The sequence below is a fragment of the Gymnogyps californianus genome, chromosome 5 (assembly GCF_018139145.2).
Source record: "Gymnogyps californianus isolate 813 chromosome 5, ASM1813914v2, whole genome shotgun sequence".
NCBI classification, from domain to species: Eukaryota; Metazoa; Chordata; class Aves; order Accipitriformes; family Cathartidae; genus Gymnogyps; species Gymnogyps californianus.
In genome coordinates, this window is record NC_059475.1 from 60,432,798 (window position 1) to 60,460,005 (window position 27,208).

The window sequence follows — 27,208 nt, forward strand, 5'->3', positions numbered from 1 at the left end:
GTTCAGGCTCTGCTTGCTTCCTTTGGCATGACCTTCGCCAGAAAAACCTAAACCTCTACATCTGCTTCTGCTGGACTCTGTAGGTAATTCTTAAAAGGTGCTCAGAATGGCTTGAAGGCTTCTCTCTGGATCACTGATTTTAAAAGTAAAAAAGGTGGGGGGGTGAATAGATAGTATTTTCTCAATACACACACATATGTTCCGTTTCAAAAATATACAACTTGCACCAGACTACGCGAAGTCTTCCCAGTGCTTCCCTCCTTTCTGCTTTGATCATCAGTTTAAGTTAACAGCATTGATAGCTCATTCTATTTCCAGTAGTAATTTTCAGTATAACACTGTCCAAGAAATAGAGATATATTTTGTTCTGCAAAGAAATTTGTTAAAAATATATCCAGACTCAAAAAGTGGTATCTGTATAGGGGTTGTGCATATTTCAAGGTAAAAAAAAGCCATTTCACCAAGTGAAAATTACAGATTTTCTAAATGAAAAATGTAACCTGGAATGCACAATAAAAAACTGGTTTGTAAAAGCACCAGAAACAAAAAACCAGTTTGATCCAAAAGCTCAGAATTTGCACTGCTTTAAATAAGCATATTTGAAAGTATATCTTATAATGCCTGAAAAAAACCACTGCATTATTTTGTATTATGTAAAATATAGAAGATTAATTATAAGATGAATGTAAATTTTAGCTTCTCCTTGAAGGAGCTACTGACTATTGTAAAATGTTCCATTTAGAAAGTGTAATGTCTAAAAACCTTTTATACATGGCAAAGCACAAGAACATGGGAAACAGTGATAATCAACCATTTAAATATAAATGCTCTACAAGAAATCTTTTACTGTTTACCTCACTGAATACCAGTAAGCGTCCCTTTCACTTAAAATAACTACACTATACTTAGGAAAGAAAAGAAGAGGCAGCTGAAGAAACAAAGTTTTAAACCTGTAACTTCACTCGCAGTTTGGTCTTTTTCATCCACATGGCAAAAGCAGTAAACAGACCAAGCAGAATTCCTCTTCGACATCAAATCAATTATTTTCAGATAGATACTTGCTGATTTCAGGTCTTCAAAACAGGACAGCATCATTTTTGAAACAGCATGAAACACACTGAATCCTTCTCTTGCCAAGATCTAGTTGAATCAATTAGTTTAGAGCATTTCATATTAGTTGAGTCTGCTTGTAATAATCTGTATGCAAACGCCACCACTGAAAAAAGTCAGTCTCGGTCCTTCTTCAGGACCTCAGGTTATGCAAGGCAAAGAGAGCACTGCATTTTCCCAGTTCTTTCATGAGGCTGTTGGTTTCTCGGATTCTTAAGTTTGTGCTGTTCATACTAGTTATTAAGAATTTCATCCATGAAGTCACTCACCTCTCATAACAAACATGAGCCTATCACACTTAAGGTTCAGACCTCCTCCTTTCTCCTGCAGCAAGAGAAGCCTACCTCCTACAGAACTGCCTTCTGAAGGACGTACTAAAAAGCCACTACAAATATCTACTCCTCCAGATTCCACAGATTCATTTGCTACACGGTGATACATCAAAGCAGACAGTTTTGCTGAATTGTAAATTTCTTTTCATTGATTCACCGAAGCATTTACACATAGAGATGAACTCCTAAATAAAATGCATCATTAGGCACTAAGGAAGTATTATGTATGTCTCAGACAAGAATACTTTACACCTATATTCCCTAATTTCTTAATATTGACAAGAATCTTAAAAAAATGTATTTATTTTGTTTAGCATGCACTTTAAAAGGTCATGATGAGCAACAGAATTTGTAACGAACTGGAGTTTCAGCTTCTGACATTACCCTCCTACTACAGGCTAATATTCTACCATTTGATGATTAATATTTTTGAGACAGGTGAGATGAATGGTACAGTAGTAATTAAATAGTTTGGGAACCAGTTTACAAGCAGCCTCAAAACAAGTCATACCTTAGGCATTTAATTAAGAAAAGGAACCTCCTTTAATATTTAATTCTACACATTAGTCTTGTCACTCTGAAAATTCATTTTCTTGTTCCTCCTTCCTTTCTTTCTGCCCTCACACTATGCTGTTCTGTCTATCATCATAAACTCCTCAGTCTACATGCTTCTGAGCTATTATGAAATGGCTTACTCACTGGCAATCCACAATAGTAAATGAAGAATTGCACCTGAACTCAAAATATTTCTTTGACAAGCAGAGTGTACTGTAGTCAAGACATGTAAGCAATAAGGACAGATTCCAGTGGTTTTTTGCCTTTACTCCCATCAGAAAACTATCTTTTAAGAGGAATCTAATTATGTCAATATTAAAATAAAAAGCTCATGAGACTGACCTTTTGAAATAGATTATTTTTTAAAAGATGATAATTAGGATGTGGTTTGATTTTATGCATTTCTTTGCCTCCATGTCTAAGCCATGAGGATACTTATTTTGGATCCTTTTCTAAGCTTGCAGTAGTAAGAACAGAAAGTTAGTTTGAAAATAATAATGAAACATATACCAAACCCCCACCTGAGACTGTTAGGATTTCAGAAATAAGAGCTTTAAAAGGAAAACAACAAATATTCAACAGCTTTACAGGCCACCATAATGACTGGCAATCTCATGTTTAGGTTCAGCAACGCCTAGCCACTCAAATAGCCAGTGTAAAGCATAACGTAACCAACTAATTGAAAAAGAAAACCAGAGCAGTACAAGAATTTACCAATCAGTTCCTGCATGCTATCTCTTCAGATCTTTTTCTAGGTTTGCAAGAGCCACCATATCATTAACTTCCCTTATCTATTCCTTCCCTCTTTTTAAGATAGGCGTTCACACCCATCTCACACACAATTCTTCAGTTCCCTTGCAACGCCCTGCACTAGAAAGTGTAGGTTCAAGTACCTCAAGCCTCCTGAAACTGGCCAAGCTCCACTTTCTCCTATGCGTATTCTTGTACAATGAATCATGTACAATGAACCCTCTCTCACATTTTCTAGTCTCCTATCACTCACCTCCATCACCTCTATCCTTACTCCCTCATTTACTACTCTTTTAGTACTTTGGTTCACCCTTTTCTCTTGTCACAGTCAGAGATGACTCTGAGGTTAAACCACCAATTGCCCAGGTCCAACATAACCTAGATAAAATGTAATCAACCAGCATGCAAGGAGGTGAGAAAGTCTGCGTCTTAGCTCCTGCCTTGGAGCCCAGAATGGCTGGTTCTGACTCTGGCCATCAAAAGGGCTACCCAGAAAGTTTTCTGCTTGTATCCCACCACTTTCAACCACCTATTAATTTACTGACAAGCGAATACAGAGCAGCTACTAAAGGTAATGCAGCGTATATCCCACCTGCAACTCAGCTACACTGTTTATTCTTTACATAGGCTGCGACTCTAGAATTGTAGTACACATAAGGAACATTTTGGCCAAATGACCTTCCTAGCTAAAAAAAAAAAAAGCAATCCTCTAAAGTCCTCCATACCCCGCCTCCCCAAAATATTTGGGATGGTAAAGATAATCATATCCTCAGCCATAATAAACGCGAAAGAAAACACTCTTTATCAAGGTTGGGAAAACACTAGCATATCAAAGGCTAGAGATAGTGGGGCAGGGGGACACACACACCACAAAAACAAAACCCCAACCCTCCCAAAAAACATAGACCGAGGACAAGATTGGTACTGAATTAGAGGTAGAAACTGCAAGAGAGAGAAATCCAAGAAGCAACTCCTTTGGGCTCATGATTTAAAGAATTTACTCCCCCATGTGGGATTCATTAATGAGGCACACAACTTTGCCATGGCAAAAAGAAATCATCTTCACCAGCCTAATAGGGGAGAACAGCAAAGGCCAGAAAGGTACTGCAGGTTGCTCCTGAGAAGGCTTAAAATGCCTACATAGAAAGGCAAAGTAAATACTTTGTTTTTACTGCATATACTGAAAGACTCAGTTTTCCATAACGTATAGCAGTTTTAAGTTGCTGTTCCTTCCTAGGGCAAATGAGGGAACACAAAACTTACCTCCAGACTAGAAATTTACCTTTGTAGAGCTGTCAAACCCCAGAAATCTATACAGCTACATGACAAACACAGAACTGACAGGTCTGGGACTAGGTATACAAGTATGTGGACAAAGGAAGTGAAGTACATTACATAAATTAGCATTTTTCCAGAATGAAGCAGACTGACAACTGTAAAATGAACAGGGGTAGGTTGGAGTGCTTCCCAGCCAGTGCATTCCAGACTGGGATCAGGGCTCTGACAATTCTCAGCCTCCCCAAACCAGGGAGCTCTCATGTCAGTGGGCCATCCCTGCATTTTCCTCCTCTCTGCCGCATTTACAGCAAAGGAAGAACTACAGCTCTGGCTGCACAACTAACAAATTGCCAGAGCAGGAAAGAAAGGAACAGCTTGCTTTGCCTGCTGAATCTAGCAAAAGATTTCCTAATTCTCCCATGCTAACTTGGACACGAACAGCAGAAACCCATCAGTCACGCGTAACTTTTCTGCCCTGAGCCTCATTCAAAGTAACATAGTTTAGGGGATGCTTTACCTAGCCCAGTTTGCAACAAAGCTTTAAAGGTTGCTGATAAGAATAGCCAGCACACTTTGGGTACCTGTCCTGAGCACAACAGTAGTGATGGGGAAAACACATGGAAGATACAGGAGTTTATTATACCAGTTCTGTATCAAACAGGTCTTATATGAAATGTATGCAGCCTCCTTGTGCTGTCTGAGGACTATGAGAGGAGAACACAGGATGAAGCATCTGCTGAAGATTATTGATTCTGACCTCCTTACATTTCTGAAACATATTGACCCTATATATCCCCAAATTTAAGAATTCTAACAGATTTTGACCACATTTTCCATAAAACTTGATCCTAGTGCCATGTACAACAAAGACAACTTGAAAATCTTGTGTGAAAACTCATATATATATATATAACACTATAAAAAGACAAAAGAAAATATCTGGTTTTATTTAAACTAAAACAGAGTTTTTGCTGATCTTGACATGGATGGCATTATTTCCAGCTTAATGGCTTTATCCACAGCTCTGCCTTGCATTTTTTTAATTGGGTCAGAAATATGCCGATAGCAAAAATCCATTTTAAAGAATCCAATGACAATAGCACGTGCCTTTTTTAGCTTAATGGAAATGAACAAGCTAATTAAACCCAGAAAAGGCAACCAGAATATTGGGAATTTAAGGAAAATTTACCTAGCATGTGCTATCTCCTGATAATCAAATAATCTTGAAATTAACATTACAAATGGAATCTGGTAACTTTACTCAGAAATTTATAATAAAAATGTTATTTTATTTGTGCAAATAAATACATTAACAGTTTCTTAGAATAAACACGCTTCAGCTGTATCAGTTTGCTGAAAAATCTCACATTATCTGTATCTGATAAAATCTTAACATCTCTCATAAAACTACACTACCTTGTATAGCAATTCTTCCAACTTGCTGATGCTAATAAGTCACACCATATAATAAAACGTTTAAAGTCTATTCAGCATAAGCCACAGACTCCAGATTTCCTGTTTTCCCATATTGCTTTCTTAGAAATCTCACAAGTGAGGCTGTCCTTTATTTTGCACAGAACAGCTAAGAAAAGGCAGAACTTAGCAAAAATCAAAACAATGTTAAAATAGATTTTCAAAATTAGAAATGGATTTAAGCATATATTGAACATCTGCTACATATGAAACAAACTGCTTATAAGTCACTTCTACAATATAGGAAAGTAGTATCTGGAACTCATTTATTTAAAATACCACTTTCTTCCTTGTCCTTACAGACACTTTTAAACAGCCACAGAAATCTTAAGCATGTTTATATTAACTTTAGTGTCAGCTAAAATACCCAGTAGCTGATTTGAATCAAAATATCAACCTCATACTCCTAAAAAAAGTAAATTATCTTAAAAGAAATTATGCTTTCTTACAGAAATAACAGATCAGTTGTGCACAAAACTTCAGACCTGTTTACAATACCAATCCTTTTACTCAGAGTGATTTTGAGTAATAGACATGTTACAGCACATGTTGAAAACACACTGTCCAAGTGCCTTTAAAAAGAGTCTTGGAACTATATTTTTCTGGGTCTTTTAGAAAAGCAACATCTTATTCTGATAGGATAGCTAAGTATGGTTAAGATGCTCTTATCGTTAGTCTGAATAACATGTTTAGCATCAAATGTGCATTTATTCTTCCCCTAAGTAATTGTTTCAATAGGAAGTTTTTCTGTGGTGGTGTAATATTGTTTATATGAGAACAGTATAATAAAACATTTCCAAAACACAAAAGTACTGAAAATAAGTATCCTGTAATTGAAAGATACATTGTGAAACTTCGCATATGACTTGCACTTCCCATAAAAGCTAAGTTGTTAAAAGCAAAAGTTGACCATGACATTTTGAAGTAACGAGCTTTTGATAAGGTCTTAAAACTTAAAAATCATAACAAATGCATCTAACAAAATCTGGTTAACTAAGAATTTCAATTCAGAGATAAGGTGTTACAAAACCCAAACTGGTCTGCATTCCAGTCATGTGACAACAAAACCCACAATCATTTAAACTAAAGTGCAAAAGCTACACAGTATTTAAATAACATGTCCACTAAAGTGTAAAACTAACAAATTTTGAAGAGTAATTAATTACCTGTTCGCTATTTTCCCATGTAATTGTAAGAGAGCACATCTTTATTTTGCAGCACTGCCCATCAGCTGTAAACATCTGTGTTGCTTCAACATGCTTCAACTCCATGTTTCCGTTATTTTCTGTCTACACTAATTGTTTAACTGTTTGCTGCGAACAAGCCAAATCAACAACTGTACACATCTTATGAGTTCCTGCATGGCTTTTTGGCTCAGTGCAATCAATAGCAGGTAGGATATTTTTTTATCTTATTCCATTTGAAATAAAGGTTTCCCCAAATTCTTTATCAACATGAAAAGCTGTCTCTCTGCATTCATCAACAATCAGCTAACGGAAAAGGCTAGTGGATTTTGCCAGCAGTAAAAGACCTAATCACGGCAAGATCAAGCTAGCTGTCAACTACAATCAGCTTGATTCACTGCACTTTTCATATTCAATGGAAAATGTTGAGCAATACACAGTTCTTTCACAGTTATCAGGTTAAACTGAAAATATAAGAATACAGACAAGCTTTAAAAACACAAGAATTATTTGTTCCGTTTGTATTTTTGTAGTATTACCAACTCAGTGCAAAAAAATACCAAAAAGATCACGAAAATCATTACTTTTTGTATTTTACTGTTTAAAGTGACAGAAAACCATACCACCTGAAATTTAACGAAGAGTTTCTTTATTAACAGAGATTACCTAAGATAAAAGGCAAACAGTATAGTCAGAACAGATACCACAATCTTATGCAAATAACCTTTCCAGTGTTTGCTATATGCTTTTCCCTACATACTTCAGCTTTTTCTTAAATTTTGCATGCAACAAGATGAATACATGAGCCAGCAATAAAGCTAAAGCATGTGTGTAACAGCATAAATCAAGAAGCTGCAAGTCAGAGAAGACTGTAGCAAGCCAAAACCTAGACCTAAGGATTTTTAGATATTAAACATTAAAGAAAATACCGAACCCCATTAACAATATCTTATGTATCTAAAAATTATGATATTGTGGAAGATAAAAAACATAAAAAGCTGTAATTTACCTTGTCAAACTCACGAATGACATGCAAGTTCACCCTCTCTTCGTTCTTTCAAGAAAGAAATTCAAGCATGATTCAGTGCACTTACACAAGAGATCCAGCCAAATGGGTCTCCATAAGGACACTGAAGAACTCTATGTCCAAGCACAATACAGTGAATATTCCAGCTGCATAAAGAACAGGCTTATTTTTAGCAAGCAAGAAAAGGTATGAGCTGTAGAGTAAGATCATCCAGTAGGAATAAGAGAAGAAAAACAAGTTCAACTCCCTTGCTCCTAAATTAGCCAGAGGGACTTTAATTTTCTCTGCTTTGATCTGAGGAAGACTGCAGGGGGAACAAACCTAACAACAATTGGATCTGGAGGCAGCTGCAGAGACAACAGAGAAATGGAAAGGTTCACTTGCCTGGGAAAAACATGCAGGCGGGAAATAGGTATGCTAGGTGTCCAAAGGCTAGATGGACAGGAAACTAAATGAACAAGTCAGTGAACATGGACAGGTGTGTCAGAGAAAGGAGGCCACAGCAGCACTGCACAAGAAAAAACACAGAGACTGTGGAAAAGATGAGAGAAAACACTAATCTGCAGATGACACAGCCACATAAAAGAGAGAACTCTAGAGGTGGCCTGAAAAGGAATCATTGGCCTTGTAAGTACCAGAAGAGCCTCCTGCTCAGAAGTGAAAGCTGCTCAGAGAGACAGAGGGACAGTCTAAACTCTCAAGCTTTCACAATTAAGCTCTTAGAGCTCTGCACTGACACGGTCAATTTCATAATCTGTCTCCTGTAAGGAACTACAGAAATAAAGGAAAGGACAAGTCCCATCTTCCTTACAGTAACTTAACATTAAAATATTTGGCTTAACTAAAAACAATAGTAATGTGACTGCAAAAGGATACAACTGTGACAAAAGGCATTGAAGTTTACAGTGCTGGTGTAAGGACCACGAAAGCACAGCAATACTTCAGGAAAAATAATGAACTCTTTAAGTAACATTTACTTTATGAGCTAATGTGTATAATGTTATGCATTAGGTGAAGCACTCATTTATTCTAAACTATTCTACCTTTATATAAGGGCCAGGCAACTCAGGATCTCTATGTGCAGTGACAACTGGAGGCAATTCTCCACATGCTTCATTTAGTTAGAAATCTAGGGAAAAGAGTGAATTGTATTGCTCCATGCTCACAATTCAAATATATGAAAATAAGTACCATAGTTAGACGTTAAACAAACAAACGGACAGGACTTCTCATCCTCCCCCTTCCATGGACATCTGCAACCAAGTATTGCTGTAAAACTGCAAAGCCATGCCTGAGGAAAAGCAAGTCAGACCTGTAAAAGTGGGAGCTAAACGTACAGATTGAGTAAATGGCGCAGTTTAGGTCTCTCCTCCTCTGCAAAACAGGAAGCCACCTGTTGGCTGTTATGGACTAGAAAACCACATCTTTGTTCCCTGTAACTTGTTGAGCAGAACTATCTTTGATGCCCAGAAGAGCAGCAGAACTAAAAAGTCTGTATACAAGTGAGTGTGTCTAAGTGTCTGTATACTACAAGTCTGTATACTGTGAGTATGTCTCATATCCATAGCCATCTAGATAGATATTTGGTATCTAGAGTGACAGAAATTAAAAATTATGTGAATACATGGAGAAGACATGTAGGAAAACAGTCCTTTTGCAATGTTCCAAGTGGGTTCCAAGAGTGTTTCTTGTTATTCAATTAGTTCAATTAGTCAAACAATCTTTAGACTCCTCAAAACAAATGAAGTCAGATATTAAGAGCTAATATTAGTCATAAACTAATGCTATCATAATTAAAATAACAGGAAAATGATCACAGAATAAGCGTGATTAAACTTCTCAAATTATTCTCCTAAAATGTAAGCATCTAGTAACTTTGTCCATTATGGATTGAAATATATTTGAGATTGCACAGGGCATGTCAAAACACTGTTCATGACATTCCAAATCCACGAATGATGTGATTCTGCCTAAAAAGTTTACAAGAGGCCTCCGAGTGAGGTATGAGGTCAGGACCATTTGAATTTCCTACAGTTTCATAGAAGTTCTTTCTGGGAGATCACATAGTTAGTCTTGCAGAGATGTTTCCCTACGTACCTATCCTTTACTGAGGTGTGAAGAGACTGGGATTTCAAGTCCTGCAAGAATTCAAAAGCTCTTTGTATGCATTAAAATTAGCTTTAGACTGTAATTTTTTTTAACCTCCTAATTTAATTTTTTTTTCCCTCAAGTCCTTTAGTTGGATTAGCTTTTCTATTTTTTGAAGAGCAAGATACTGCCAGCTGTCTGGAAAATGCTTCAGACAGACTTAACGAAGAACTGTATCGGTCTGAGGAGAATCCAAACTCTATTAAGCTGACCCAGGGCTTGAACTAGAAATCTGACGGTGCAGAAGGCTGCTGTAGGGGCTGCAAGGCTCCCCTCTCCGACAGGTAAAAATAATTTTAGGAACGTATGTCTTAGACAAGGGAACACCCTTGACTGTAGAAGTGGCAGGTACAATCATTTTTGTCTCCTTAACAAAAGCAACAGAGAAAGTTGCAGCAGAAAATTAGGAAAACTTGGATCTGATTTATTTACCAGTTTTTTTATATGGTCAAAATGTTCCAGGAAGCCTACAAGAAAATTTCTTCAGAAAAAAATTTTTTCTCTGCAAACTGTTAGAATTCCTTGTGCCTAAATTTCTTTTTATCATCTTTTAATGGAATTATTTGCCTAGACTTTGCTATCAGACCCCTGAAAGAATCTACATTTCCAAGACTGACATAGTTATTTGTTAATTTTAAACAAATTTGATTAAAACCTGTCTTATGTGAATGGCAGCCTCTTCCAAGTACATTGTTAAATGTTACCAACAGAAAGTACTTAATACTTACAAGCTTATATTAAATTGAATTTGCAGCTCAGGTTTGAAGAACAACTTCTATTCCAGACTAAGCTCTTTATCCTTCAACATTTCAAATGAGAAACTTCAAGCAAGTACATATAATGTATTTCTCATCTCTTGAGGTTACTACTTCTGTTAAAAATTTGTTTGCCTTTTTCCTCATGATTAGGTCTTGTCAAATATTTGCATGACAGGCTAAGGAAACCTTTAAGTATTTTGCCTGTGCAAGTATACCTGTAAAAACCCCCCATTCAGCCATCTTTGAAACTTCTTTATCAGACACTTTTTAGAACATATTTAAAAAATTTTAATTGTCATAACAAATATATGACAAACGGTATATTAGACGTTTAATGCCTTTATCTGGTCACACTTGTATGGATCAAATCGTTAAAACTAATTAACAACATACAATTCTACTCAAGGATTTTGGCACCACATCTAAACTCTAAGCCTAGAATTTGACAAGCCATACCACAGGAATTCAAAAGCTGTGTAGCTTTACTACCGTCACGATGGAATGGGATACAGAGACTGACTGCATCAGATGGCTATCTACTCTCCATCAGCAACGATGCGCCCTCCTAAGTTAAATCAGTACTATTAAAAACTGCTTTGCGTGTACATATATGTAGAAGTTTTAACCTATCTGTTAATGGAATTTCCCTGCAGAATTCCCCCAGCATGAAAGTATGAGAGTCTTCTGATGCTAAAACAGTTGGACTGCCTGTTGTAAAGTTTTTGCTAAAAGCCTGATTTGAGCCACTTCAACAGAAATAGTGAAGCTCAGTTCTGTTATCTAATCAGCACAAAATTTTAATTCTCAACTTTATCTATTGGTCACAGCTTCAAGACTAAGAAAATTTACAGGAGTGTGATTCTCCAGTTTGGGATGATGGTGAAATTTTCTTCCTCTACATGAGTTTCTTTTACACTAAAGCTAACACAAATTTCATAGTGAGAGATAAAATGAGGTTCCACTTTGTATTTCCTGGCAAAGGCTTCAGTCAATATCCATCAAGAAAAAAGCTTATTGATATCAGTCTCTCTAAATTGGGAGAACAATTTTAATATTAGAAACAGCAAAAATAAGTTAAAGAGAAAATGGTACAGGAGACCACAAACTGACATTTTATTCTCCCCAAGTAAATTACCAAGTAGAAAAATAATTTAAACAAAGCAACTACAGCAAACGAGTATTGTCTTCATATACAGTCTGTTTTCATTACACTAATCTACTTCTATTCAGTCCAAATACTTTACTTCCATCATGTTCGTGCACCCCATCCTTTTTTCCTCCTGAGCTGCATCTGCTTTCCTGTTTTCTCATCTTCAAGAATTTTCTCGGTTATCTGATTACCTTTTGATCTGGGCAACTGTCATCATCTGGTCAGTCCTCTTTCTGGGTCTTCCTTTAAGTACATCTCTGATCCACTTTTCCTAATGATGACTGGTAGCTGCACCACAACGGGTGGCTTCCCCAGTTCCTCTCCTGTCTACCACTGACCCCCAGTGGTTACAACTATATTCGCTCTGTCTCACTGTTTCCAGACCGCTGCTGCTTCTATGGAATGAAGCTTGGATCATGCTAGGACATCCAGAAGCAAACAAGACCTAGCATTGTATGACCACTGTTTCATGGCCACTGATCACAGAATCAAAGAATAAATTAGGTAGAAAGGAGCCTCTGGAAGTCACCCGGTTCAATAATCCTTGCTCGGAGCAGTTCAGACTGCTCAGGACTTCATTCAGCTAGACAGAAATTCCACAGACTCCGGACAGGCTGTTCCAATGTCTGTTACTCTCCTGGAGAAAACATTTTTCCCAATATTTAATTAGAATTTCCCTTGTTACAACTTGTGTTCAAATCCAACTGGCTCAGTTACACATCCAAAAGAAAGGAAGAGGAGGAAGAGGCAGCTATTCTCAGAGAAGAGAATCCCTCTTGAGACACTGTTCAATCTCCCTGGCAAAGGGAAATATTTAGTTATGTAAGTCTTATCTACACGTATCTATACCTTTTTGTAGTTGCAGAAAGAGATCAGGCCCTGATTACAGCATAATTCCACTTCCAAGAAGGAAAGTTGTAAACAAAAGCAAACCCCAAAAGGTCATCACAGGAATAAGAGAACTTGTCAATTTACAAAATTTCACATAGTTTTTCCTTTAGACTTTGTCATGCAGAATGCAAAGCTCTCAGATAAGCACTTACAGATAAGCATTCTTTTTATAACAATGCATGTTTCACTGTTTGAAGAGACCTAGCCTATTCTATTTTTAACATTAAGTCTTTATTTGGAAGATAATCTAATGAAATTTAAGCATTTATAGAATGTGATTTTAAGCTAACCATTATTTATATCATTGCTGATCAAGCACATATAGTTTCAAAGAACAAGAAAATCCTACTGCATATGACAAAATGCCAATTAATAGAATTATCCAAATTGAATTCCAGACAGATTGCCCATCATTTTTTCCAAGACTATTGATTCAAACATTAAAGCAAACATTAATCTTAAAGTTTTCTATGCATGTCACACTTTCAGCTCTATCCAGGTATTAAGTAAAAATCAATTATTTCATCATTAAAGCAGTACACATAATAAAAACATACCTCAATGCAGAATATTTGGTAAGATTTGAGCTGTCTTCAATGTTCCATTGGTTTGTATTGATTTTAGGGCTAGTTTAACATTCAGCATGCCAGTAACAATGAATAAGCCTAATGCATTACGTAAGTGTAAGCTGATTAAATCCTTGATCCTGAAGCCACCTCTTTTTCCCCCTCCCCCTCTGATTTAAAACTTGGCACAACTGAAAATCTTAGTTTTATATACTTTCAAAACCTAATTTGTACCACTTTTGGCATAAAACTCACCATAATTTACATTAATATAACCCCTTCAGGTTTTAGTCTTTGTGTTTTAATAATTTCCTACACCTGGTAAAAGTCCATTTTAAAGTGATCAGTTCCCCAATAAATTTTAATTTTGTGGCCAAACTTTTGGGGTTTTTTAAAAATATATACTGAATGGCACAAAGGTAGCAGTGTTATTCAAGTTACCAGGTCTGAGCTTTACCCATAAAAATTAACAGCAAACTGAACTAAATACAAAGCCATGCTATCATAAACTTTAGTGCTGCCAAGAAGTGAGATTGTAAGGCATACTGCACATGCCAGTCCTAATTTCCAAAGATATTATGTCTCAAATGAAGTTTATGTGCTACGACTTACATGGAGGAATAGATCAGGGGAGGTCATGAAAGAGTTATGTTCCCCTAGCACATTATAGAGCTATGATCTCACTACATTGTCAATATGACAATGGAAGCAGGATAAACGGATCCGTGCAGCAGAGGATATCAGCTCGTGTTCTCTACAGAAAAGGAACGTAGAAAGCAATACATGATTAACTGTTCTGAATAGGGAAAAAAATTCCTTCCGCTAGGCCCACATGCCATACACAAAACAAGCTGCTAAGAGCTGCAAACTCACTGAACAACTTTGTTGCTGCATATTTGTGTGTGTGTGTGTGTATGTATGTGAATTTTAGATGCCAATATCAGGCAATATACAAGCACAGAATTGTTTAATCTGTACAATTATTTTTAACATTTTAGTTCTTTTTTTCTTTAAGACATCTCAGCTTGAAAAACCTGATCTGTTTGCTTTTAGACTTTTTTAAGCATTATTTTACCCTGAGAAAGAGCCCTATGCATATCTGGAAATTGACAGTGCTTCATAGAGACAATACAACTATGAATTGGTAAGCTCAAATCTTTTTATTGAAATTTAAAATTCTTTTAAAATAGTCAACTATAGCTATAGTGCCTCAGTAAAGGCAGCAGAATGGCCCTGAGCAAATGAGAGCAGAATATGCTCTGTAGAGTCTTCATTAGTATTGAGGATGAGAAGAGAGAGAAGAAAGTAAAGTGAGTTTCAGCTCAGGAGTAGAAGGTTTTTAAATCATGGTAATTTTGAGAGATGTACTACGTTTTACTTGTACAAGAGAGAATGTTCAAGCCAGGATTCACTGAATGCCACCAAACAGGTTGCCTATGCTGTGTAATATGTATTTTAAATTAGAAACCTAGTAACATTTTAGTAAAAATAAAAAAAATAGGCGTAGAAATGAACCAAGTGCATAAAAAATAGTATGAAGAGGTGGCTCTGAGCAGTATGCAACCTCTTCTACCAGCATCTGAAAACATCCCAATCCATAGATATATTCTCATGTTTTAACATATGAGGCTATGTCATGAATCAATACCAGTGAGATAAATCAAACAAGAAAAGATGTCTGGACAGGCAGTACTAGTATGAAAGAAAAATGTAGCTGTTTTTTTCTTCACACAGGACGAATAAGACAGAGGAAGAGATTAGAAAATGCAGTAATTAATAAGACTCCAGGGGCTTCTCACATCACCTAAGTTAATTTCTTTCTAGACAGAAAATTTAGAGTAGTTCATGAAAAAGCCATATTCTCCCATTCACTTCATAACAAAAACAATCAATCAATCAAAACAGAACAAGAGCTATACATTTTCCACCAGTTCCCACCATAATAGATGTTGAAAAACAAGAATTTTAAAAACATCAAATATTTGAGTGGAATTGATCCAAAACCTTTAGGATTTATTACATACCCCATTCTCTGTACGTTTCTCCACAGGTATATTTATGCCATTTCTTTGATTTTGGGTTTGACGTCCACCTAAAAGTAAAGTATCACTCTTAGTGCAAAGTTCATTTTTCAACACAAATGGTTTTCACTCTTGAATCTGTTCTTTTCAAGAATTTTTATATAAAGCTTTTACCCGTGAATTTTTATTCTGCTAGTTCCAACTCTTTCTTATTAGGTTATACTTTGTAAGCAGTAGAGTCAGCAGAAATAAAGCATTTACTTCACAGACTTCCTCTGTTAAAAGTACAGACATGCAGCTCTACTTTTCTGACTTGTGTTTAGGCAATGATGTCATGAAAGGGAATGTACTGAGTGTGACTACTGAAGTTTCCTATTTCTGGGTCCACAAGAAGCAGTAGCTTCAGTTGAATACATTATAAATGAATATAGTAGAGGAAGCTTTTCTAATGCCTTATAAGCAACTTTAATCTACAAATTGATCCATAGGTCAATGATTAATTAAAAAGCCTTGCATGCATGGTTCAGAAGCAACATTTTTCTTGTACATGAAACTCTGTGGCTTCAGGTGTATCTTAAATTTGTTAACATACTTTAAATTTGTATTGCCCAAAGGATGACCAAGTATTTTACAAAGTACCTAATTAATACAAAAATCCCTCATACATTATTGGGCCTGCTACTTCTGGCATTCAAAGCAACCAGGAACCACTTAGAAATATGAAAAGAAATCCCTGCTCAAAGCACTAAGTACTCAGCCAAGACTTGAAATTTGGTTGTTAGAAGTAGTCAGATTAGTTGAATGAGTAAGGATAATCTGAGCATGCAAATATACATCTCACTTCGAGATACCTTTCCTATCCTTCAGACAGTCTGACAGACATTAAGTATATAAATGCACAGCCTCAAGTCTTCTCATAAATTAAGTACAGTCTACACTAGTTAGGTTAGAAAACTGAAATCCTTCTATTTTTTTATTCCAGTCTTTTAAGAAAGCCCCACTTCATACGGCACTGTTTTATATAAACACTTTTCCTATAGAACCAAGCAGACCAGCGATTTTTCAAGGTGCGAATTATCACCACTATTAAATACATCTACATGAAGTACTGAGAAAGTAAAGCCACTGAGACCTCTGCCAATGATGTCTGTAAAATAGATTTTAGTTTCTAAAGGAGGCAAAGTAGTTTACTGAGTCTTTTCTCTGGGGCAACTGAAAGAGAACAGGAGGTCAAAAAGAACAATCCCACCCTCTCAAAATGTAGGGACTTTCTCTCAACACGAAAAAAATGCATTAAGCCTCTAATACCCACCAACATTTCTGGATCAGTATTAAGCAGAACAGAAACCGAACTTACTACAAAAATATTACTCAACAGACTGGTAGAAATTATTCTACAGAATGGAATTTGAGAACATGAATAAATGTGCCACTGAGGAAGGTTCAAAATGGCTTTGGTATAAGGAAGTTATATTACGTATATCTACTGAAGTTCACTGAAAGAACTGACAATCAAACTCACTTCAGAAATCTTTTAAATATGTTTAGGTAACAACACTACAGGATAAGTGTACTTACTCTGTTCATTACTTTCAGCTGGTGACTCCTCATGACGAAGAAAAAATTTCACCTCTTCCCTGCGGGGACCCCACTTCTGTAGGTGGTCATACATCATGTGATCAAAGGGTATGGGACGTTCTAAAAGTACAAGACCAAAAAACTTATCACAACTATTTTACATTAAGCAAAGTTTTACAGAACTCTCATTAAGAATCAGAATGTCCTTTTTGGTAGCAATTCAATCTATCCAATGTATTTTGTCTTATGCAAAGTCAAAGAAACAGGCACCAACAGACAATAGTTGCACTGTATTAAAAGCTAGCCTGTTACTGTAACATAGCTCACTTGTATGTAACAGCAATACATAACCAGTTTGCAAAACCATACAAAGAATAGCAGGGTTTAGAAACCCTAATTTAGGAATTCTTTATCACAACCTTTTTCACAATGCTGATCTTTGCACCTTTGCTCCTCATCACCACCAGACGGACATTTTGTTCTATTATTAAAATGATTCATTCAATGTGAACCTCTGGGTTTCCACTCAGACTAAAAGCCTTATCATTATATTGACGTTTCATCTCGTAAGAGCTTGAGCAGGTGCTCCCACGCCAATACACTATGCCAGACATGAACTTCCGGTATACGTGGAATTACTGGCAAATCTTTGAACAAATAAAGGCTAAGTTCTATGCAGCAGTCAGTCTCTTCGTTTTCCCCCAAAGAAATGTAAAATATTCTCATAGTGTAGTTATTTCTTCCAAATTGATCAAATATGTTATTACTAAGAGGCTGCACACTATATATTTAGTATTTCAAAATGAAAATACATTTCAAAAGCAAAGTTTTCACTGTTTCCATAATTATACTTGCATTTATTTTTAAATGTTTTCATTAAGGTAAGAAAATCTCCCTTTTAAGATCTTTTAAGATCTAATACTAAGCATAGTATTAGAAGATATCTTCTAATCAGAATAAAATTATACTAGAAGACATTTAATTAGCTTTCCTACATGCAGCGCCATGTCAAACCAATATTACTACAGAAAAGCAGGCTTCGATGGAAACCAAAAGGGAGTTTGTGTTCTTCACTGTTAAAAGCAAAATGCTCTTTGCCCCCAAAACCCAAACCACAGTATCTCCTACCAGGCAGAGCACCGCTAACAATTTGTTATCCATTTCATACTTAACCCATTTGACATGAGAAGACAAAATGATTCAAAGATATAACAGATATCTTGGGGAAAGCTTGGGACAACCACATCACAAATACACCTTTTTATAATGAAATTTACCTAAATTTATATGCATTATGAACTACATAAATGTATACATGTCTTGATATTCTTGGAATACTTAACTGTAGTATTTAAAGAACAATCCATTTTTATCACTTGATTCACAATGCATTTAATACAATAAAGCATCTTGTCAAAATCTGTCACATCAAATAGGTATAGTGATTAACATAGTTTAGCCACAGTTAGATCTAGCTGCTTTCAACAGGTAAGGGTCATTTAAACCACAAGCTAATTATATTCATCAGCTGACTGGTTACCTATCTTCCTAACCCCCCCCCCCAAATCACAACACCTGGATTTAAAAAAATAGATGCTTTTCTTTTCTTTTTCTTGTTTCTCACTCAAGTGGACTCCACAAATCATTGTCAATAGTGTTTATGCACACAAGAATAAGGTCAGTGGCTTATTAAAACTCAGTTCTTTTAAAGGAATTTTAAAAACATGATTTTCAGGTTTTTCAACTCCTAAAGTAAAATTTCAAGTGCTTTGAAGCATATCCACTAAAATTGCAGCATAAGTCTTCTAAAGATCACAGAGTGTAAAAATATTTAAATGGTTTAGTTCAGAGACTTTAGGACACAGAAGATAAGAATCTTTAGGATTTTTTCCCAAATAGAAAAATTGCTAGGTAAACCTAGCAAGAACTGGAGCTTGATAAGAAGGTACCAAGAAACTGGTTGTCTGAACAGGGTTGGGCTAATTCTGGAATGGTGAGGAGTGGCTGCAGCATCGCTCCTGGTTAGGCTGGTATCCCATTAAAAGTAAGGCCCTGCTCCTACGAGCTATTAAAAATAAAAGGTTTCATTTACATAATGTACCTTGAAGAATCAAGGCTAATAGTTTTCAGACATGACCATGGAGAGAAATGGGAAAGACATTTGCTACTACTTTTGCAATTCTTCCACAAAAACAGTTCAGGATATGTTGCCCTAAATTAGACAGAAAACAGATTAAAATAATAACAGCAACATCATCATCACTGAAACAGAGAAAAGAAAAATGAAGAAGCACTAATCATTCTGTGCAACTTAGCTACATGAAACAGATTCAGAAAAGAAAGAGGAAGAAATGGACATTAACACTTGACACAAGACATGATAAGAATTGAAGTCCCCATTCCTTCCTTCAGTTTAAATCCTTTAATTCTAGAAAAATTGCAGAAAGAAAGCATGACCTTATATTCGCTGTAAGTTAGGATAGCACAAAGAGATCTTTTCTGGAAATACCTGTTTTTTAATAATCAAAACCAAAACCAAACCAAACAAAAAAACCTGCAGTTAAACTTCTCCCAGTTGTTATAGCTTCAGACATATTTGTCAGTAATTGTTTTCACAATACTATTTCAAACTTTAAGTTTAATTTTTTAAAGCTTAAATAGAAGAGAATGAAGAAAAAGTGAAATAGGAGAATGGGTGTAGAGTAATAATAAAGAGGTTGGATCCCTATACTTTAACAACACATTAAAAAATTATCTAGAGAATGTTTGTTTTCATGAATAACTAAGTGTAAAACTGTGATATATGCATATATCCATAATTATTTGCAAAAACTGCCTGAGATTTTAAGTTGGATGAAAATTCTGAAAGACTTTTGAGAACTGAGCTTGTCTCCTTTCCTTTTAAGCAAAAGTTTTGAGGATGGGCTAGTTCTAAGTATTCTGAAATGACTGAAACACCCTGAAAGACCAAAACACAGATACTGCATCAACGTTCTAGAAGAGAATTGCAAAAATCTTTCTGTTGGAACCATATATCCACTATTTAAAACAAAATAAGTTTCAGACTTCAGAATCTGTTTTTATTCTGATTACAAGTATCCTGCTGTTTGTAATAAACACATTTATGGCTGCTATACATGAAACCAGAATACAAAGTAATGGATTATCTCCATAGTGGGGGAGTTCACTGCAAGATCAGGAACGAGTCTTTCCCCCCTCAGGTTTGCAGAAGTACACTTGTAGTAAACAACTATTTCTTTCACAGTCACTTGCCTCTGTTATAAATTCAGGAAGACCAATTAATACCAATTGCTGAAGGGCATTCCAGATGTAAATGAAGTGAATAATTGAGTACTGGGTGGATTTAAAGGTTGAAATCCATTCTCTCCTGAAACATACTACAAGTTCCTGGTTACACACCTGTCTTTCGACCTCTTTACCAACTGCTATTTGCAATAGCCAGGGAATGAGGAAGACTATTCTGTGGGGGTTTTTTCTCCTGTTACAGCACGAGAAATTCGTGCAAAAAGAGGAAGCTTCAAACTGACAAAGCACAAGGTGCTACAAAATGTACTGATGTATCAGGCATGAATGCTATTGACTTTTTCAACTAGTACTCATCTCAAAAAACTGGAAAGGAGGGGGAACAGAGAATGAAATAGAAAAATCAAACGTAAATAAACCAAATGCTTATGCCATGCAGCTGTAAGAAGAATCAGTTTCTTAACACTAATACAAACAATACCTAAACTATTTTACAACTCTTGGGAAGCTCCTCAACCATTTCTTTGCCACACAAAAGCAAACAGAGAAAAGCTAACATAATAAACAAACAGGTTTTCCAACAGCTAAGCTATTGTAATCCTTCTCTGAACTCTAGATATCATACATAATTTTGGGAGCCAAACTTGCCTGGATTTTAATAACATTTTTCTGGAAGACAAATGGTCTATCTCTGTCACCCTCCAAAAATAGAATGAAGTATTTCTCATTTATTTGTACATACACATTCAGAGGATGAAGATTATTAGAAGAGACAGTATTTTGTTAGATCAATACAATTTAGGAAATGGACAAGTTTTGGGCACACAGACTGTTTTTTGTATCTGATAATAAAACTACAATCTACAAGCCCCATTGCTTTGAATTTGAGTAGATATGTATTATTCAGTTGGGCTACCTAAAAGAGGCTGTGGCTACCTGTAGAATGGAGGAGTTAAGAACATTCACAAGAGGACAGGTATGACAGCTCTCTCTTATGGAGAGAGCTGTGATTTGTTATCTGTGCAACATGGAGAGACTACCAAGAAAACAGACCACTCATGGTGTGTGACAAAACTAATGTGTTTATTCAACCCATGATTTTCTGTATTAACTTTTGTTTTGAATATTACTTTCCAAAATGTTCTCTGAAAGAACATTTGTAGACCTCTCCTGTGGATCAGGGCTGAGGGGTCAGAGACAGTGTAATAGAAGAGGAAAAAATACTCTTCCACTGGTACAACATGCCGCAGTTTCATTGCAAATTGCTTCACACTTCCCCCTCAGAATCATAGTTTAAGCTGTTTGTTCTTGTAACTGTTGCATTTAACTGTTTAGACTCGTTTTCTACATCAGATCTCTGCTCCAGGCAAAATTATTTTTAAAAACTTCAGGGGAAAGAGTTCAATTTAGCTCTCAGGAGCAGCTGAAGAAAAAAATCATATTTATGCCCTGTTTAAAAAAAAAAAAAAAATCAGGTTGTTTCACTGAGAAAATTATGTATTCCAGACTTTGGGGCAAGAAGTTGAGGCCACCAACACACAGATTTTGTAACAGTATCCTACATTTAAGAACAACAAACAAAATGCTTGTGCTGAAATTCCTGTCAGAGAGACTTAAAACCAGTGTGCAGGACATCTTTTCTGCTGACAGTATAGGCCTGTTTGAGAGATCCAGAAACATACGCGAGCGTTTCATTTTTTCTTTCATTCTCTCCAGTCTTTTCTGTTTCACGCTTTCAGTGGAATAGATGTATACAGTTATCACCTTGGGTATTTAGCAAGTGAAGCTAGATTTGTGAAAGCACCTTCATGCGAGTTTTAAAAGAAACCTGGAGCCACAAGCATATTTTGAAAAGTCTGACAGACCCATTCAACAGGTAGAAGCTTTGGGCAGGACTCTGCTCCTAAACTTAGGTGTCTGTATGTACATGTCTACTTCAGAAAACCGAGTGAGCTCTGATGCTCAAAATCAAATAGGCAACAACTAGCTGAAATCAGCGATCTCCATGTTCTACTCAATGGTAATACCCATTGACTATAATGGGACCAAAGACGCATAATTCACAGGGTAGATACCCAAAATTTAGTCTTGGTCTCTCCATCACAACTTCCTGGATAAGTTTTATTTCCCACTTTATAGATACTTTTAGCTTTAGATATCTAACACTTTGAGAAATAATGTATTACATCCACAGATAAAATATTTTCTCAATCTTAGAAGTTATTATAGAGAATGTGTGTTTGCACTTGCCAGGGTTGCAAAGTGTGAGTGTCCCAGAAAGACGTTGCGGATCAGTTTTCCAGTTTCCAGTCACCCTTTGAAGCTAGTTGACAACATTCTCTGCATTTTTTAAGAAGTACACCCTCAAAGTATTGTGAAAGCAGAAGAACAAATAACACCATATATGTTACACTTTCACAGACAAGTGATTGGAAAATATTAGGGATATCTGAGTGCTGTTGAACACAGTCTGCAGATCCATTTTAGAAATTTATGCGATGCACTGGGCATTGTAGACTCTCCGTAATCTAAACTTACACTTTGAAAAAGTTTTAACCCTCCTGTAGGTTTTATCCTTTAAGACAGTTTTCTAACTAAGCATGAACTGAATTTGTATTTCTAGAACTGCAGACACGCTTAACCTCTCCCCCGCTCACACTTGCCTAAACTCTGTGAGTTCCCATCCAGTTAGGAAATGACTTCTTGAGGCACCTTTTCCCTTTACAAAGTCTTCGAACAGTTTAGAAAAGAGGAGGAATAGTTTCCCCAGGAGGAAAATATGCTAGACTGCTGATACTTAAAAGCTCCAAAGGCATCTGACTAATGCCTGTTTTGTCTGTCTTGTCTGTTTGACAAAAAGCCCCTGACCAAAATAAAACCCCTCTATGCAAAATTTAAGAATTCAATATCAAGTTATGACCTCATCAGTCTTTATACAAATCAGATGACATAAACAGCTTAAACAGGGGTGACTGTAGTTGTGGGATAAGAACCTGCCTAACTGTTATCCTCACCCATCCACCGATTCTACTCACATCCATACATTGCTATACTATAACCTGGAGGCTTGTACTACATACAATTGCAAGAATCCATCTAGAAACAAAATCCATAATAGGGCTGTTTTGACACACTCCTGAAAAGAACTGCCCATTCCATTATTCTGTGAAATAACAACTGCAACACAAATAGGATATGGGCACTACTACCTGCCCCAAGGGAGGCTGTCAAATCTTTGAGAGGAAATGTTCATGAAGAAGCTAGAGATACTATGTCCAATTCTGGCACAATTCTGCCTGCAGAACATCTGGTATTCATGATACAGAAGGAAAAAAGTCTACGCCCACTCTTAAATTTCAGGTTGTGGTCACATGCCTAATAGTGAAGAAATAGGATTGGAAAGAATGCAGGTGATCTGCACCCACTGACTCCAAGAGAAGATCACTGAGATTCCGTATTGTCATTTAAATACCCTGCATCCTATATACGCTGCATGCCTATTTGAAATAAATGACTTCTAGAAGTGAAAATACCCTCCCCCCCCCCATTTTTTTTTTCTTTTAAGATGGGGATATTGAATACTTCATATAATTTGAAAAACTGAAATACAGAACCCTAACATATCTTACACATGCATTTTATCAAATACTACACGCTAAGGAAGAAAACAGGGAAGGAAAAAAAAAGTCAAGAATTTCATTAATCTCTACAGATATTGAATTACCATGCTCTGCACCAAAATTTGCTAGGAAAAAACAAAGTACAACTTGAAATCATTAATATTGAAAAGTCAGTCCTACCTTTTTTATAATTGGTACATATATTTAAATCAATTTCCACTGAACAGTTTACTTACCATTTCCACGCCATACTTCAGCCAGATGGCAACTTCCTTCTCCAGGCTCTTTGCAGAACTCTACTACATCGCGACAGGTTGTTTCTGGTGTAATTGGAACTTCTGTCAGAATCTGTTCATTGTTGCTCAGAAACACAGTTAATATCATCTGAAAGAAAAAAGAAAAGTAGCAGAACATTAAAAAATAATGACAAGAATAAGATTATGGGTAAGATTTATAATCCCCCTAGTAAATGGAAATGTATGCTTATGGTTGGTTATCACGATCCATCAAAGTAGTTTTCAGTTTCCTGTAACTTTGCCAAAGCTTTAGTCCTTTGTGTTGAATTTTTTTGACAGTGCATTGAATTGACAATTTTTTTAAAAGCTTCAGTTGAAATGGTTTAGTTCTGTCTGAAAATAAGGCTGGGAGGGAAGGAACAAGTTTTGGCTATGTTAGATGCTTGAAATCATAGCATTTAAACATTGCAAATAAATACATACTTTGGCAAAGTAACCCGAAGCTTCATAGGTGGGCAACCCTTTGCATGATGGACGCCATTTTTGCAATTTGTCTGAAGATACAGTTATATCTGGTTGAATTGTAAACCTTTGTGTCCTGGTTTCAGCTGGGATAGAGTTAATTTTCTTCTTAGTAGCTGGTATAGTGCTGTGTTTTGGATTTAGTGTGAGAGTAATGTTGATAACACGCTGATGTTTTAGTTGTTGCTAAGTAGCGCTTCTCTCAAGTCAAGGACTTTTCAGTTTCCCATGCTCTGCCAGCAAGCATGTGTACAAGAAGCTGGGAGGGAATACAGCCAGGACAGCTGACCCGAACTAGCCAAAGGGATATTCCATACCATAGAACATCATGCCCAGTATATAAACAGGGGGGAGCTGGCCGGGAGGAGCGGATCACTGCACAGGCATCAGTCAGCGGGTGGTGAGCAACTGCATTGTGCATCACTTGTCTTTTCTTGGGTGTTTGGGGTTTTTTTTTGTTATATTCCTTTTCATTACAATTGTTATATTATTATTATTAGTTAGTAGTGTATTATATTTTACTTTAGTTATTAAACTGTTCTTATCTCAACCCACGAGTTTTACTTTTTTTTTCCTTTCCTCCTCCCACCCCACTGGGAGGGGGAAGCAGTTGCGTGGTGCTTAGTTGCTGGCTGGGGTTAAACCACGACACTTTGGTTAAATGGTAAGCCTCAGAGTGTAATTAAAAAAAAAAAAGGGGAAAAAAGTCACATTTTTCAAGGGATTGCATTTGCTTAGTATACTTGCTAGAGCTAAAAACCTCTGAAAGGTCAGTTCTCTCCGTACTACTTTAGCCCCACCCCCCAAGCTTGCTGTGGTGATCAGACTGTACATGCAACCTTCCCACAGCGGTACTAAGCGTGCTCTCTTCACTCAAAGTTACAACATCAAAAGACTACTTTTCCTCTAGTAACTGCTCCCAGCTATTCCAGTTGGAAAGCAGCCACAAAACAGAAAATAGCTTTTCTTCCCCTCCCGCCCTTAACAAGATTCAAGATCACTTGACATCAAGGAACGCAGAAAGAAGAGAAAGTGGGATGAAATCTATAAATGAAAAAGCCTAGCACCAACAGCTACTACTAATCTGGGTCTATGTAAACTTCTGTTCAAATTCCTTGCTCCACCTTAAATAAATGTGTGCACAAATACATATATCCAGAGATACTCCCATCCCTTTTCATGTTAGCAGGTGTAGCTTGCTGCAAACTCAAACACTCAAAAACTGTGCACATTACCTTAACCCCTCTCACCCTCCTTGGTGCATATGTATTATGATACAATCATTAATAATATGTTCATTTGCTACATTCTCCCTATTAAGGGCCTCCACCTTATGCAGTATTCGCAATGGGTGTGTTCTGTAGGCCCTCATGTAATTTACTGCAAAAGCTGGAAGCATATACTTAACAGCTGAGGGGCTTGTAAGAAGGAAAATATAAAAAACATTCTACCAAGAAACAAAGTCCTAATACAATGATGCTAAAGTGATTCATTTTTCCGAGTGAGACTGGTTGAGGACCAATAAAGGTTGTATTCAAAGACAAGTATTCCTATGTTACACTAAACCCTCTGAAAGATACCTGACCCTAAGCTCCTGCTTAAAATTAAACAGATACTTTTAACCATTCTCTCTGCACCTTGATTTCCCATCTGTAGTCACAATACTGTTCTGTAAACTCATGGGGATGGAACAGAGATAACGTGATGTTTAAAAGACAAAGATACCATAATAATAGATGTTCCTAAAGAATGTGACAAAATTAGTAATTCTGTCTGCAAAGAAAGTTCTTTCAGATCTTTCCAGTAAATAAAATGTGGCATCACATATTGAACCACAAAGATTAAACCTAATTATTTAAAAGCTCTTCATTAAATGAGCACTCTCCACTTAAATAGAGTTGTGCTTCAATTTGCATAGGCAATTCTTAAAGACATTCATACTACTTTTATTTGTGAGACATATACATGTACCAAACTGGAGATTTGCATTAATAACAGCGAGATACTGAGCGAGAGCAGTCTATCTACTTTAGAAGTAGGCACAGGACAAATTCCAAGAAAGCCCAGGCTTCAAGCTCTCAGTCTCCTCATCAGTCCTCCAGGCTATTTTAGTCCATGTTTCTACTCTCCCTCAGCCTGCCAAGTTTATACACTGCATCCTGAAGTTTTCAAGTGACTACACTTCAACACAAGAAGCAGTCATCCAGGGCTGTAAATATAGTAGAATTCACCCGAGTTTCTCCAATAGCAGCATTAAAGGAAGCTACAGTAGAAGCTATAGGAGGAAGCTATAGGATGCAGCCACAGATAATAATGAAAGTGCCTGTAACCACCTACTGTGAACAGCTCACAATGTTATTTTTCCCCCATAGAAGATTCAGACATAGTCTCAATATTCAGTGGCTGTGGCATCTTTTACAGAGTAAATATCTGATGTGGAATCTAGTAGTGGAATTTGACCTCATATTAAAGAGGAAAGAGTAATCTATGAACATAAAACAACAGGCTTAGAAGAAACCTTAAGAGGTCATCTAATGCAGTCTCTTGGCCTGGGGCAGGATCAACTATACCTACATTATTCTGCAGAGATGCTTGTTTAACCTGTTCTGAAAAGCCTTTCATGATGGAAATTCGACCACTTCCCTGAACCATCCACCCCAGAAATCCAGGATTCTCATTGCAAGCAGAACTTTCTTAAGGTCTAGTCAAAGCTTTCCTTGCCACTATTTAAACCCACTAGTTCTT

General features: G+C 36.5%; 1 protein-coding gene across 3 annotated transcripts in view; it reads right to left on the reverse strand.

The window, feature by feature from the left end:
• PPP1R13B (protein phosphatase 1 regulatory subunit 13B) overlaps nucleotides 1-27,208 on the reverse strand; it is a 73,806-nt gene that overhangs the window by 21,836 nt on the left and 24,762 nt on the right. For 2 of the 3 annotated variants that reach the window (XM_050897384.1, XM_050897383.1), the window contains exons 2-4: nucleotides 23,942-24,089; nucleotides 16,822-16,941; nucleotides 15,247-15,314 (exon numbers count right to left, since the gene is read on the reverse strand). In XM_050897384.1, coding sequence (XP_050753341.1) covers nucleotides 15,247-15,314; nucleotides 16,822-16,941; nucleotides 23,942-24,089 — 336 coding nt within the window. Of the gene's footprint in view, nucleotides 1-950; nucleotides 998-15,246; nucleotides 15,315-16,821; nucleotides 16,942-23,941; nucleotides 24,090-27,208 lie in introns of those variants that run through there. The other variant, XM_050897385.1, reaches the window with a different exon arrangement.